The sequence below is a fragment of the Neoarius graeffei genome, chromosome 1, assembly GCF_027579695.1.
Source record: "Neoarius graeffei isolate fNeoGra1 chromosome 1, fNeoGra1.pri, whole genome shotgun sequence".
NCBI lineage: Eukaryota > Metazoa > Chordata > Actinopteri > Siluriformes > Ariidae > Neoarius > Neoarius graeffei.
The window spans coordinates 100,762,270-100,776,500 of record NC_083569.1 but is presented as its reverse complement, the minus strand read 5'-3'; the positions used below and the strand labels follow the sequence as shown (position 1 = coordinate 100,776,500).

Sequence of the window (14,231 nt, the reverse complement as noted above, 5' to 3'; positions counted from 1 at the left end):
AGAGTAGTGATGTGCCAAGCAATGAGCATGCATTGTAATGATTTTCCAAGTACCCCGTAAAGGCAACGTTAACTTTACTTCGGTGTCCTGTGGATTATGTATGTTGTGAAAGTGAGAAACACAACAAGAATTCCCCAAAGAAAATAATTTCTTTCCACCACAAAGGTGAAGGCTACAAGAAGATCAGCGAAGCTTTACTTATCAGTCAGAATACTGTAGCAAAAGTGGTACAAGAATTTAAGAAAGATGGAACTGCAACCATCTCACAGAGACGTCCAGGTCGTCCACGGAAGTTCACACCTCGACAGGAGCGTCTTCTGATGAGAAGGGTTGAAGAAAATCTGCATGCAAGTTCACTGCAGTTATCTAAAGAAGTAGAAAGCCAAACTGGGGTGACTACTTCCCATGACACAATATGGCGTACACTGCAGAGGAATGGCATGCATGGATGCCGTCCACGAAAGAAGCCTCTCCTAAAGCCCAGGCACAAAAAAGCCCGCCTAGAGTTTGCCAGGGCCCATGCTGACAAAGATGAAGACTACTGGGACTCTATACTCTGGAGTGATGAGACCAAGATAAATGTTTTTGGAACTGATGGCTTCAAAACTGTATGGCATTGCAAAGGTGAGTAATACAAAGAAAAATGCGTGGTGCCTACAGTGAAACATGGTGGTGGCAGTGTCCTTATGTGGGGCTGCATGAGTGCTGCTGGTGTCGGGGAGCTGCATTTCATTGATGGCATCATGAATTCACAGATGTATTGCTCTATACTGAAAGAGAAGATGCTATCATCACTCCATGCCCTTGGTTGTCGTGCACTTTTCCAACATGACTAAACACACATCTAAGGCCACTGTTGGATTTCTGAAGAAGAACAGGGTGAAAGTGATTCAGTGGCCAAGTATGTCTCCTGATCTGAACCCAATCGAACACCTATGGGGAATTCTGAAGAGACAAGTTGAGCATCACTCTCCATCCAGCATCCAGTCACTAAAAGAGGTCATTGTTGAAGAATGGAAAAAGATTGATGTTGCAAAATGTCACCAACTTGTTCATTCCATGCCTAGAAGACTTGGCGCTGTCATTAAATATCATGGAGGCCAGACAAAGTACTAGATGTAGTAGTTTTTGTTGTGGGATGTACTCCTTTTAGCACCACCCTAATTTGAGTAAAACTGAAAAATGTGTAATCTACCGTAAGTTTATATAATTAACCTTACTTTCACATTATAAGTTAAACAGATGTTATATTAAACTTTATCTTTTCAACATTTTGGAAATTGTGTTCATTGAGATATTGTTTAAAATGTTACTTTCCAAAGGGGGTGCACTCATTTACGCTCAGCACTGTAGATGACATGGTGCAATGGACATCACTACAGCTTAGAAGGAAATCTCACAGCCTAGTATTTATTGCAAAGGCTTTAATGGGTAAACTACCTCAGTACATATGCAATCTACTGACACTCTGCACTAACACTTACAGTACACGTTCATCAGTAAAACTCCTCCTTCAGTCTCCACCTACACGGACAGAACTGGCCAAATCTGCCTTTAGTTCATATGCAGCACATGAGTGGAATACATTACAAAATACTTTAAATTTGGACTCCCTACCCTCCCTAAATAGCCTAGTAAACTAGACCCACCCGCCTAGCGGCCAAAAATATCTTTTGCCTAGCGAATGGGTCTAGCCTCGCACCATATAAACAAAAACACCCCGGGCATCAAATCGTGCCTGCCAATCACAACGCAAGGTTTTTGTTTGGATTCTTTGGGCGGGCTTTTGCAGGAGTGATGACAAAGCTGCGCGACGCTGGAGAAAGCGCAACAGGAAAGATGGCTACGGGCTAGAGAACAGCGCGCGTTTGACTCCGCTTTGGAATCAGTTTTAGAAGAATTAGACTTGGAGTTTTCGTTGAAACATGAGCAGGAAGAGGCTCTCCGCTCATTCCTTTTCAAGAAGGACGTTTTCGCTGTTTTGCCGACCGGCTATGGCAAAAGTCTGATCTACCAGCTGGCTCCGCTCGTAGCCAAAAGGATGGGCTAGTTTGTGCAGTACGAAGAATTAATAAACAGCTTTGAAACATTACTTTTTGATTGTTTCTTATTTTCCCGTTATTTTAAATTTAAGGGAAATTATTTCACCAAACACCACTAAATAAAAACTCTCAAAAACAGTTTAAGCAAACCCTTGAAAAACACTTGGAAAAAAAATGAGTGTATGTGGTACAGACTCCAAACTTGTGGTCATTATCTCCAAACTTCTTAATATCTAGAACCTGTTTATTAATTAATACGCATTTTGAAAATTAATTTATTTCAAGGCCTCCCCCACTGCTTTCTGTCGCTCTGACTACGTCACAGTCACTGTTGCGCTGATTGGTCAGAGCGTTGGCCTATACGCACAGAGACAGTTTGAAAGACAGCGGGTTGTTCCTACCCACCCCCTTCGGAAATGTCTACGGATCGAGGCCAGACTAAATATTCACATTTAGTCTGGCTTGCCAGGCTACTCCCTAAATGTTTTCAAAAATCTTTTAAACTCAGTTCTCACACAACAGTGCCATTGTTTTTCATAATTTTTAACCCTTATATCTTTGTCATTTTTTTCCCTTGTCCATAATATCTGGAATGTTGACATCTGGAATATCTATGTGCTTAGCCTGTGTTTATTTTATTTTCATTTTTTGGAATGCGTGTGTGCTTATATGTGTTAATATTGCATGTATATTGAAACTTTTTATTTGCTGCCACCTTGGCCAGGACTCCCTGGAAGAAGAGATAATGTATCTCAATGGGACATTCCTGGTAAAATAAAGGATAAATAAAATAAAAATAAAACAAAGGTTTCCTCAGGATGGCTTGGTTCGTTAAGGGTTTGTACCCTTGCTACAGAGGTTCTGCTTGGAACCCTGACACGAAAAGGTGCAACAACATTCTGATCACCATTTAACTTTTATTAGAAATTATTATAAATAAATTTTAAAAAACAATGTTGGTGTTGAGGTTCAATGCCTTAAATCCTAAACCAGGCAGATTCAGATTTGTGTTAATTACCCAGAACTCCACAGGATACCTTTAGATATATTAATAACTACTAAAGAATGTATAGTATTTACTGAATAATCTGCTTTGTAGTGAAACTAGTAAATAATCAGCAGTTTAAGGGGCTAATTCAACGTTTCAAAGGTTCATTTCACACCTTAGGAGTTATGTAACTCTGTGTGTGTGTGTGTGTGTGTGTACTTGTACTTGCTTACATATTGAGGACCGGAACATGTTTTAAACCAGTAGAGTGGAGACATTTTTGGGAAGTGGGGACATTTTGGCTGGTCCTCACTTTTTCAAAGAGCTGTTGGAGGATTAAGGTTTCGTTTTAGGGTTCAGGTTAGAGTGAGGGTTAGGTTAGTGTTGGCGTAAGGGGTGGGGTTAGGCATTTAGTTCTGATGGTTAAAGTTAGAGTAAGAGATTCGGGAATGCACAATGTCAGTGAGTCCCCATAAAGATAGAAGTACAAGAATGTGTGTATGTGCGTGCACATGCATGTATAGATACTTGCATTTGCTTACATATTGAGGACTGGAACATGTTTGAAACCAATAAAGTGAGGACATTTTGGGGAAGTGGGGACATTTTGGCTGGTCCTAACATTTTCAAAGGTAAAGGTTTCGTTTTAGGGTTCAGGTTAGAGTGAGGGTTAGGTTAGTGTTGGGGTAAGGAGTGGGGTTAGGCATTTAGTTCTGATGGCTAAAGTTAGAGTAAGAGATTCGGGAATGCATGATGTCAGTGAGTCCCGATAAAGATAGAAGTACAAGAATGTGTGTATGTGTGCGCACATGCGTGTATAGATACTTGCATTTGCTTACATATTGAGGACAGGAACATGTTTGAAACCAGTAAAGTGGGGACATTTTGGCTGGTCCTCACATTTTCAAAGGTAAAGGTTTTGTTTTAGGGTTCAGGTTCGAGTGAGGTTTAGGTTAGGGTAAGGAGTTAGGTATTTAGTTGTGATGGTTCAAGTCAAGTCAAGTTTATTTTGTGCATATCACAGGTAAATTCAGGAGCAAGATCAATATAATTCTCCTATTTTATATTAAACTTTGGTCAAATACCTGTCACATTTTGCATTTTGTGCAATTTTTTTTACCTTGCACAATACCAGAAAAATTCAGTTGAAATCAAGCCATTTGAGGCGAATTGGTCCGCCTCTGAAAAAACTTGGCATTTGGATTTCCCGGCAAACATTGATTTTCGTGACATCGTGTGCGGGACGCCTCCTTCTGAATCCTACGTCAGCGCTGGTTTGTTTATGAGAAAACGACCTGGTGGTTTTCTGCAAATTTCTTCAACGTTATCGCGTAATTATTAAAATGGTTAACAGATGTATCGAAGGAGGGTGTAGCAACACCAATCATGATGGGAAGAGTACTCATCGTTTTCCAAAAGACCGGACAATGAGAGAGAAATGGGAGCGCTTGGTCTACACAGGCTGTGCACTGAAACTGTGCAAAGCTCTTGCAGCCTGCTGGCGACGTCACGAATCTGGCTCCAGACTCCCTTGGGATTTTTCCAGACATGTTTTGTTATTTTATTTTTTTCTGCTGTAGACAGATAGCCTTGTGCAAAATTACCCTTCTGGATGAGTGTGTAAAGGGACATACTTTCTTCTTCTTCTTCTGGCTGTTCCCGATTAGGGGTCGCCACAGCGGATCTTTCGTCTCCATTGCTCCCTGTCTTCCGCATCCTTCTCTACCACACCTGTCACTTTCATGTCCTCTCTCACCACATCCATGCATCTCCTCTTTGGCCTTCCTCGTTTTCGTGTGTCTGGCAGCTCCATCCTCAACATTCTCCTTCCAACATGCTCTGCATCTCTTCTCAGGATGTGCCCATACCATCTCAGTCTCATCTCTCTTAGCTTAATTCCCAAGCTCTCCACATGTGCTGTCCCTCTGATGTGCTCGTTCCTTATCCTGTCCAACCTCCCATCGCAAACCTTAACATCCTCAACTCTGCCACCTCCAACTTTGCCTCCTGTCTCTTCGTTAAGGATACGGTCTCCAATCCATACATCATAGCTGGTCTCACTACTGTCTTATACATGTCTGTGAAGATTCTCAGTCATCCAGGTCATAGTAAACTGTGGGTGGTAAAAGAGAACAACTAGACTTGCTTGAAGATTCTTGAAGATGTTTCACCTCTCATGACTAATAGCCAGACACAAACAGGACAACGTAGTGTATGCAATTCAGTTCAGTGAGGAATGCACGGCCTCGTATATTGGAGAAACAAAACAACCGCTTCACAGGCACATGGCTCAACACAGGAGAGCCAGTTCCTCAGGCCAGGACTCTGCTGTCTATCTTCATCTTAACGACAAAGGACACTCATTTCAGGATTGCAATGTACGCATTTTAGGCCCTGTTTACATTATTTCGAATCAGCGGATCATCAGATTAACGTTTTTAAAACGATTCGCGTGCACACAGCAACGCCAATACACGATTCGCGTGCACACAGCAACACCAATACACGGATACGCTAATCACATGACTAATTAGACGTCACGTCACATGATCCCAGTGCATATCGGGCATGCGCAAGTCACTCACCACTTGCAAGTGGAAGGATGGCAAGCGAACACCTTGTCCAGCAGATAAACACACCTGGCTGTGATGTTCATGTTCTCACTGAGTTTAAGCGCCTGAAGGAGGTTGAAATGTGTAAATAAACCTCAGTGCAGCTCAGCGCTTCCTCCTGCGCTCCAAATCACTCCGCCCTGAACAGCGAGTGCCCTTTGGAGGGTGCGCACTCCGGCCCTGCGCAGCTCACAGAGCGCGCGAGTGAAGCGCACGAGCAGTGATTCGGGACTGAGCCGCTGTGTGTGTGATCCCAACGCCAGCGAATCAGGAAGGTGGATGTCACAGTGATGTTGTCCAATGACGACGTCAGCTAGAGCTCAGCACAGCGTATCCGCGTATCCTCAAAGTTTACACAGCACCGGACCAGACATGAACTGGGTTGAATACGTAGGCCCTGGCGGATTCCTGTTTCCCAGCATTTCAATGTGAACGGACAGTGCATCCGCAAAGAAAACGAGACAGATACGGTCTAATGTAAACTTGGCCTTAGCCAGAGAGGATTGTTGGTATGAGCAAGGAGTTAAAGAAGCCGTTTTTGTCAACTTGGAACGGCCATCACTGAACAGAGGTGGTGGTCTAAGACATCATTTATCAGCCACCTACAGTGCAGTCCTTGGCACACTTCCCAGACAGCTGAATGCACAGCTGTTTTCAGTGACTCACAGGAGGACAGAGTGAACCAACAACCCACTGATCACCCTAATGACTCTCTAGACCATTCACACCCAGCCCCCCAGGATGACTCAACGACAGTGGCGTGCACAGACAGACACGAGGTGGTGCTCAAGCACCTGCCCCTCTGCCCTCTGTCCAAAAAAGTGCCCTTTTGAATTTTTTTTTTTACAGTTTATTGAGGCCAATGTCGACATGATCTTTTAGAAAAGCCACGGCATTAAAAGCGTGTGTGAAAATAATGTCCCGATGTGTGCCCCCTCCGCACACACACCGGACCTCTGTCTCTCTTGCTCAGTCACGTGAACAAGCGTGCAGTACATTCAATGTGAGGTTGCAGCAGTATAGCGTCCTGGAAGCCACGGCCTTGTCGTAGCGCAGACAACACATCGGGCAGTCAGTCAGCTCTTCCCCTGCCCCACCAGCCAGGTAACACATGAATCGAGTGAAAATGTATTGTTTGCCCTCTAAGCCCAAGCTGTAATTATTTTGTCGTGAAGTAGCCCGTCGCATACAGAAACAACTGCACATAAGTATTATATTTTTTGCTAGACCATTTTCAGATTTAGGAAAACAAAAATTTCTTTTTCTATTTTGTTCAACTAGAGATTCCTGGCAAAGTCAAAAAGTCTTGATGTAATAAATTAACATTAAGTGGTTGTTTTACACCTTTAAAAACTAAAATGGGTCAGTGGCGACCCGAACACAAGAGGAGGGTTAAATCTCAGACTTTTATAATAAGGTGTTCCATATGCGCAAAAAAGTGCCCTTCCCCCCAAAAATGTCTGTGCACGCCACTGCTCAACGACACCTTAGGATTGCTTTTCATCCAAGAAGAAGAAAAAAACCTTTATTATTCGTCACATGCACACTTCAAGCACAGTGAAATTCATCCTCTGCATTTAACCCATCTGAAGCAGTGAACACACGCACACACTGGGCAGCCAGGGGTCAGGTACCTTGCTCAAGGGCACCTCAGCCCAAGGCCGCCCCACGTCAACCTAACTGCACATCTTTGGATTGTGGGGGAAACCGGAGCACCCGGAGGAAACCCACACAGACACGGGGAGAACATGCAAACTCCACACAGAAAGGCCCTCGCCTGCCACTGGGTTCAAACCTGGAACCTTCTTGCTGTGAGGCGACCGTGCTAACCACTACACCACCGTGCTGCCCATGAGAGGAAGATACTCCCTATTAGTCAGACAGAACTGAAGAAGCCTTTCAGATGAGAGGTGAAACATCTTCAAGAATCTTCAAGCAAGTCTGGCTGCTCTCTTTGACCACCCACATCTTACCTTTCCGATCACAAATGATAGGAAAGGGACATACTTTCATCTCATCTCATCTCATTATCTCTAGCCACTTTATCCTGTCCTACAGGGTTGCAGGCGAGCTGGAGCCTATCCCAGCTGACTACGGGTGAAAGGCGGGGTACACCCTGGACAAGTCGCCAGGTCATCACAGGGCTGACACATAGACACAGACAACCATTCACACTCACATTCACACCTACGGTCAATTTAGAGTCACCAGTTAACCTAACCTGCATGTCTTTGGACTGTGGGAGAAACCGGAGCACCCGGAGGAAACCCACGTGGACAACATGCAAACTCTGCACAGAAAGGCCCTCGTCGGCCACGGGGCTCGAACCCGGACCTTCTTTCTGTGAGGCAACAGCGCTAACCACTACGCCACCGTGCCGTCCCACATACTTTCATATAAAAAACAAACAAATAAATAAATAAATGAAATTGGGGCGGCACGGTGGTGTAGTGGTTAGCGCTGTCGCCTCACAGCAAGAAGGTCCGGGTTCGAGCCCCGTGGCCGGCGAGGGCCTTTCTGCGCGGAGTTTGCATGGTGTCTGCGTGGGTTTCCTCCGGGTGCTCCGGTTTCCCCCACAGTCCAAAGACATGCAGGTTAGGTTAACTGGTGACCGTAGGTGTGAGTGGTTGTCTGTGTCTATGTGTCAGCCCTGTGATGACCTGGTGACTTGTCCAGGGTGTACCCCGCCTTTCGCCCGTAGTCAGCTGGGATAGGCTCCAGCTTGCCCGCGACCCTGTAGAACAGGATAAAGCGGCTAGAGATAATGAGATGAGATGAGATGAGATGAGATGAGATGAGGAGATCAGATGTAGTGCAGCAGTGTGAGGTGTTTAGGGTTATTGCCCTGGGGAACCTGCACAAGAACAGCTGATTCTTACCCACTAGGAAGTCTGAGATGGCCAGGTTCAGGAGGAAGTAGTTGCTCTGCCTCCTCAGGCTGCGGTCGGTTTTGAAGGCGAGGATCACGAGCGCGTTTCCCAGCACGATCACACCGATGAGCAGCAGCATGACGGCGGCCAGCAGCACCAGCACCGGCGCGGCGAACCCCGGCTCTCTGCGCAGGTGCGCAGACGCGTTGGAGATGAGGTCCATCCGCTCGCGAGACGCGTTGCGCTCCAGCATTGCGCAGGCGCGCGCATATGGCACCGGCGCGCGTGAACCCCTTTTTAACTGCGCGGCGCGCGCCGTTTCCCGTGTTCTCACCCCACTGGACCTTCAGCGCTCGCGCGGACTGAATTGTGCGCGCGATCGAGTTGCGCGTGAACTTCGTATTTGCGTGCGTCAAGTTCCCGCCCCTCCGCCTGCCAATCAATCTGTCATCTACTGCTTCCTGGCACGCGCCTTCATCATCCAGCCATCATGATAATAATACATTACTGAGCTCAGTGAGAACTTCCCTGTTCTGTAGAACACACACACACACAACCCCGATTCCAAAAAAATTTCATGCCAAATATTGGCTCATTTGAAATTTCATGACAGCAACACATCTCAAAAAAGTTGGGACAGGGGCAATAAGAGGCTGGAAAAGTTAAAGGTACAAAAAAGGAACAGCTGGAGGACCAAATTGCAACTCATTAGGTCAATTGGCAATAGGTCATTAACATGACTGGGTATAAAAAGAGCATCTTGGAGTGGCAGCGGCTCTCAGAAGTAAAGATGGGAAGAGGATCACCAATCCCCCTAATTCTGCACCGACAAATAGTGGAGCAATATCAGAAAGGAGTTCGACAGTGTAAAATTGCAAAGAGTTTGAACATATCATCATCTACAGTGCATAATATCATCAAAAGATTCAGAGAATCTGGAAGAATCTCTGTGCGTAAGGGTCAAGGCCGGAAAACCATACCGGGTGCCCGTGATCTTCGGGCCCTTAGACGGCACTGCATCACATACAGGCATGCTTCTGTATTGGAAATCACACAATGGGCTCAGGAATATTTCCAGAGAACATCATCTGTGAACGCAATTCACCGTGCCATCCGCCGTTGCCAGCTAAAACTCTATAGTTCAAAGAAGAAGCCGTATCTAAACATGATCCAGAAGCGCAGACGTCTTCTCTGGGCCGAGGCTCATTTAAAATGGAAAACTGTTCTGTGGTCAGACGAATCAAAATTTGAAGTTCTTTATGGAAATCAGGGACGCCGTGTCATTCGGACTAAAGAGGAGAAGGACGACCCAAGTTGTTATCAGCGCTCAGTTCAGAAGCCTGCATCTCTGATGGTATGGGGTTGCATTAGTGTGTGTGGCATGGGCAGCTTACACATCTGGAAAGACACCATCAATGCTGAAAGGTATATCCAAGTTCTAGAGCAACATATGCTCCCATCCAGATGACGTCTCTTTCAGGGAAGACCTTGCATTTTCCAACATGACAATGCCAAACCACATACTGCATCAATTACAGCATCATGGCTGCGTAGAAGAAGGGTCCGGGTACTGAACTGGCCAGCCTGCAGTCCAGATCTTTCACCCATAGAAAACATTTGGCGCATCATAAAACGGAAGATACGACAAAAAAGACCTAAGACAGTTGAACAACTAGAATCCTACATTAGACAAGAATGGGTTAACATTCCTATCCCTAAACTTGAGCAACTTGTCTCCTCAGTCCCCAGACGTTTACAGACTGTTGTAAAGAGAAAAGGGGATGTCTCACAGTGGTAAACATGGCCTTGTCCCAACTTTTTTGAGATGTGTTGTTGTCATGAAATTTAAAATCACCTAATTTTTCTCTTTAAATGATACATTTTCTCAGTTTAAACATTTGATATGTCATCTATGTTCTATTCTGAATAAAATATGGAATTTTGAAACTTCCACATCATTGCATTCTGTTTTTATTTACAATTTGTACTTTGTCCCAACTTTTTTTGGAATCGGGGTTGTAGGTTATGGGATTCATGTATCAGGCCTGAGAGAGCTCAGAGTGAAAAATCTGAAATAATACTCATCTTGAATTTTAATATAATAACAATGAAAGGGAAGTCTTAAATCAGATTTTTAGCTGAAAAATCTCCTGCCTGAATATTGTATACATACAGGGACCCACAGAAAATAACACAAGTGATGCTTTAGAAGAATGTTTATCTCATCTCATTATCTGTAGCCACTTTATCCTGTTCTACAGGGTCGCAGGCGAGCTGGAGCCTATCCCAGCTGACTACGGGTGAAAGGCGGGGTACACCGTGGACAAGTCGCCAGGTCATCACAGGGCTGACACATAGACACAGACAACCATTCACACTCACATTCACATCTACGGTCAATTTAGAGTCACCAATTAACCTAACCTGCATGTCTTTGGACTGTGGGGGAAACCGGAGCACCCGGAGGAAACCCACGCGGACACGGGGAGAACATGCAAACTCCACACAGAAAGGCCCTCGCCGGTCACGGGGCTCGAACCCATGACCTTGTTGCTGTGAGGTGACAGTGCTGACCACTACACCACTGTGCCACCCCTAATTTAATCTAATCTATCTATCTAATTCATTTCAGCAAGACAAGAAAGTGGCTGTCTTATTTTTCTTTCATGAGTTAATAATTCACAAGAAACTATTTGAAATGACAACCAATGCCCAAGTGTTGACATCTACATTGAGATATAGGTAGTGGCATCACGTAACATCCAACTACATTGTATTTGTAGCCCAGGCAGAGCACACACTACACGACGGGCTGATTTAAGATAGATTTAAGTGCATGGTAGTTATTTCATACACTGCAGAAGTGTGTACTGTTAATTATTAAGTAAAGCTTTGCTGATCTTCTTGTAGCCTTCACCTTTGTGGTGGAAAGAAATGATTTTCTTTGGGGAATTCTGAAGAGACAAGTTGAGCATCACTCTCCATCCAGTCACTAAAAGAGGTCGTTGTTGAAGAATGGAAAAAGATCGATGTTGCAAAATGTCGCCAACTTGTTCATTCCATGCCTAGAAGACTTGGTGCTGTCATTAAAAATCATGGAGGCCATACAAAGTACTAGATGTAGTACAACCCCGATTCCAAAAAAGTTGGGACAAAGTACAAATTGTAAATAAAAATGGAATGCAATGATGTGGAAGTTTCAAAATTCCATTTTTTATTCAGAATAGAACATAGATGACATATCAAATGTTTAAACTGAGAAAATGTATCATTTAAAGAGAAAAATTAGGTGATTTTAAATTTCATGACAACAACACATCTCAAAAAAGTTGGGACAAGGCCATGTTTACCACTGTGAGACATCCCTTTTTCTCTTTACAACAGTCTGTAAACGTCTGGGGACTGAGGAGACAAGTTGCTCAAGTTTAGGGATAGGAATGTTAACCCATTCTTGTCTAATGTAGGATTCTAGTTGCTCAGCTGTCTTAGGTCTTTTTTGTCGTATCTTCTGTTTTATGATGCGCCAAATGTTTTCTATGGGTGAAAGATCTGGACTGCAGGCTGGCCAGTTCAGTACCCGGACCCTTCTTCTACGCAGCCATGATGCTGTAATTGATGCAGTATGTGGTTTGGCATTGTCATGTTGGAAAATGCAAGGTCTTCCCTGAAAGAGACGTCATCTGGATGGGAGCATATGTTGCTCTAGAACCTGGATATACCTTTCAGCATTGATGGTGTCTTTCCAGATGTGTAAGCTGCCCATGCCACACGCACTAATGCAACCCCATACCGTCAGAGATGCAGGCTTCTGAACTGAGCGCTGATAACAACTTGGGTCGTCCTTCTCCTCTTTAGTCCGAATGACACGGTGTCCCTGATTTCCATAACGAACTTCAAATTTTGATTCGTCTGACCACAGAACAGTTTTCCACTTTGCCACAGTCCATTTTAAATGAGCCTTGGCCCAGAAAAGACATCTGCGCTTCTGGATCATGTTTAGATACAGCTTCTTCTTTGAACTATAGAGTTTTAGCTGGCAACGGCGGATGGCACGGTGAATTGTGTTCACAGATAATGTTCTCTGGAAATATTCCTGAGCCCATTTTGTGATTCCCAATACAGAAGCATGCCTGTTTGTGATGCAGTGCCGTCTAAGGGCCCGAAGATCACGGGCACCCAGTATGGTTTTCTGGCCTTGACCCTTACACACAGAGATTCTTCCAGATTCTCTGAATCTTTTGATGATATTATGCACTGTAGATGATGATATGTTCAAACTCTTTGCAATTTTACACTGTCGAACTCCTTTCTGATATTGCTCCACTATTTGTCGGCACAGAATTAGGGGGATTGGTGATCCTCTTCCCATCTTTACTTCTGAGAGCCGCTGCCACTCCAAGATGCTCTTTTTATACCCAGTCATGTTAATGACCTATTGCCAATTGACCTAATGAGTTGCAATTTGCTCCTCCAGCTGTTCCTTTTTTGTACCTTTAACTTTTCCAGCCTCTTATTGCCCCTGTCCCAACTTTTCTGAGATGTGTTGCTGTCATGAAATTTCAAATGAGCCAATATTTGGCATGACATTTCAAAATGTCTCACTTTCGACATTTGATATGTTGTCTATGTTCTATTGTGAATACAATATCAGTTTTTGAGATTTGTAAATTATTGCATTCCGTTTTTATTTACAATTTGCACTTTGTCCCAACTCTTTTGGAATCATGGTTGTAGTTTTTGTTGTGGGGCGTACTCAGTTTTGCACCACCCTAATTTGAGTAAAACTGAAAAATGTGTAATCGAAGTTATATTATTAACCTTACTTTCACGTTATAAGTTAAACAGATGTTATATTAAACTTGTCAACATTTTGGAAATTGTTTGTGTTCATTGAGATATTGTTTAAAATGTTACTTTTCAAAGGGGATGGACTCATTTACGCTGAGCGCTGTATGCAATATTTAGGGTTATCTATTATCAGAAATGGGGCAGCACGGTGGTGTAGTGGTTAGCACTGTTGCCTCACAGCAAGAAGGTCCTGGGTTCGAGGCTGGCGACGGCCTTTCTGTGTGGAGTTTGCATGTTGTTTGTGTGGGTTTCCTTAGGGTGCTCCGGTTTCGTCCAAAGGTGAAATTGAATTGAATAGAGTACCACTCAAGAGTTTCGACACACCTTCTAATTCAATGTTTTTTTCTTTCTTTTTCTGAATTAAAAGTCAATTCATGTCTTAAAGCAATGATGAATGTCATGTCTCTTTACTTAGCTGAGCAGTTCTTGACATAATAATGACTATTTTCAGCAAGTTAATAGCCAGTTTAGCTCAACGCTAATCTCACTCTTGGCCTTCAAATCTATCCAGGCTTGGGACTGCCACCAAGTATGCACTGTCTTGTGCGACCCCAGTGGCTGGGTATTTTTACTTAACCTGCATGTCTTTGGACTGTGGGGGAAACCGGAGCACCCAGAGGAAACCTGCAGACACGGGAAGAACATGCAAACTCCACACAGAAAGGCCCCTATCAGCCACTGGGCTTGAACCCAGAACCTTCTTGCTGTGAGGCAACAGTGCTAACCACTACACCACTGTGCCACCCTTTGATTAACTAACATAGGGTTTTTTTTTTCCCTTTTATGGATGTGTCCATATAATATAAAGAACATTACATGGCGGCTTGAAGATATTGTATAAATTATACTGAATAAATTGCTGACTCCACAA

At 44.0% G+C, this 14,231-nt stretch overlaps 1 protein-coding gene across 1 annotated transcript in view; it reads right to left on the bottom strand.

Annotated features, from left to right (window-relative positions):
- LOC132885684 (octopamine receptor beta-2R-like) overlaps nucleotides 1-14,231 on the bottom strand; it is a 135,267-nt gene that overhangs the window by 83,262 nt on the left and 37,774 nt on the right. Inside the window, exon 5 of the mRNA XM_060920318.1 lies at nucleotides 8,522-8,813. Within this exon, the coding sequence (XP_060776301.1) occupies nucleotides 8,522-8,813 (292 nt within the window). The remainder of the gene's footprint in view (nucleotides 1-8,521; nucleotides 8,814-14,231) is intronic.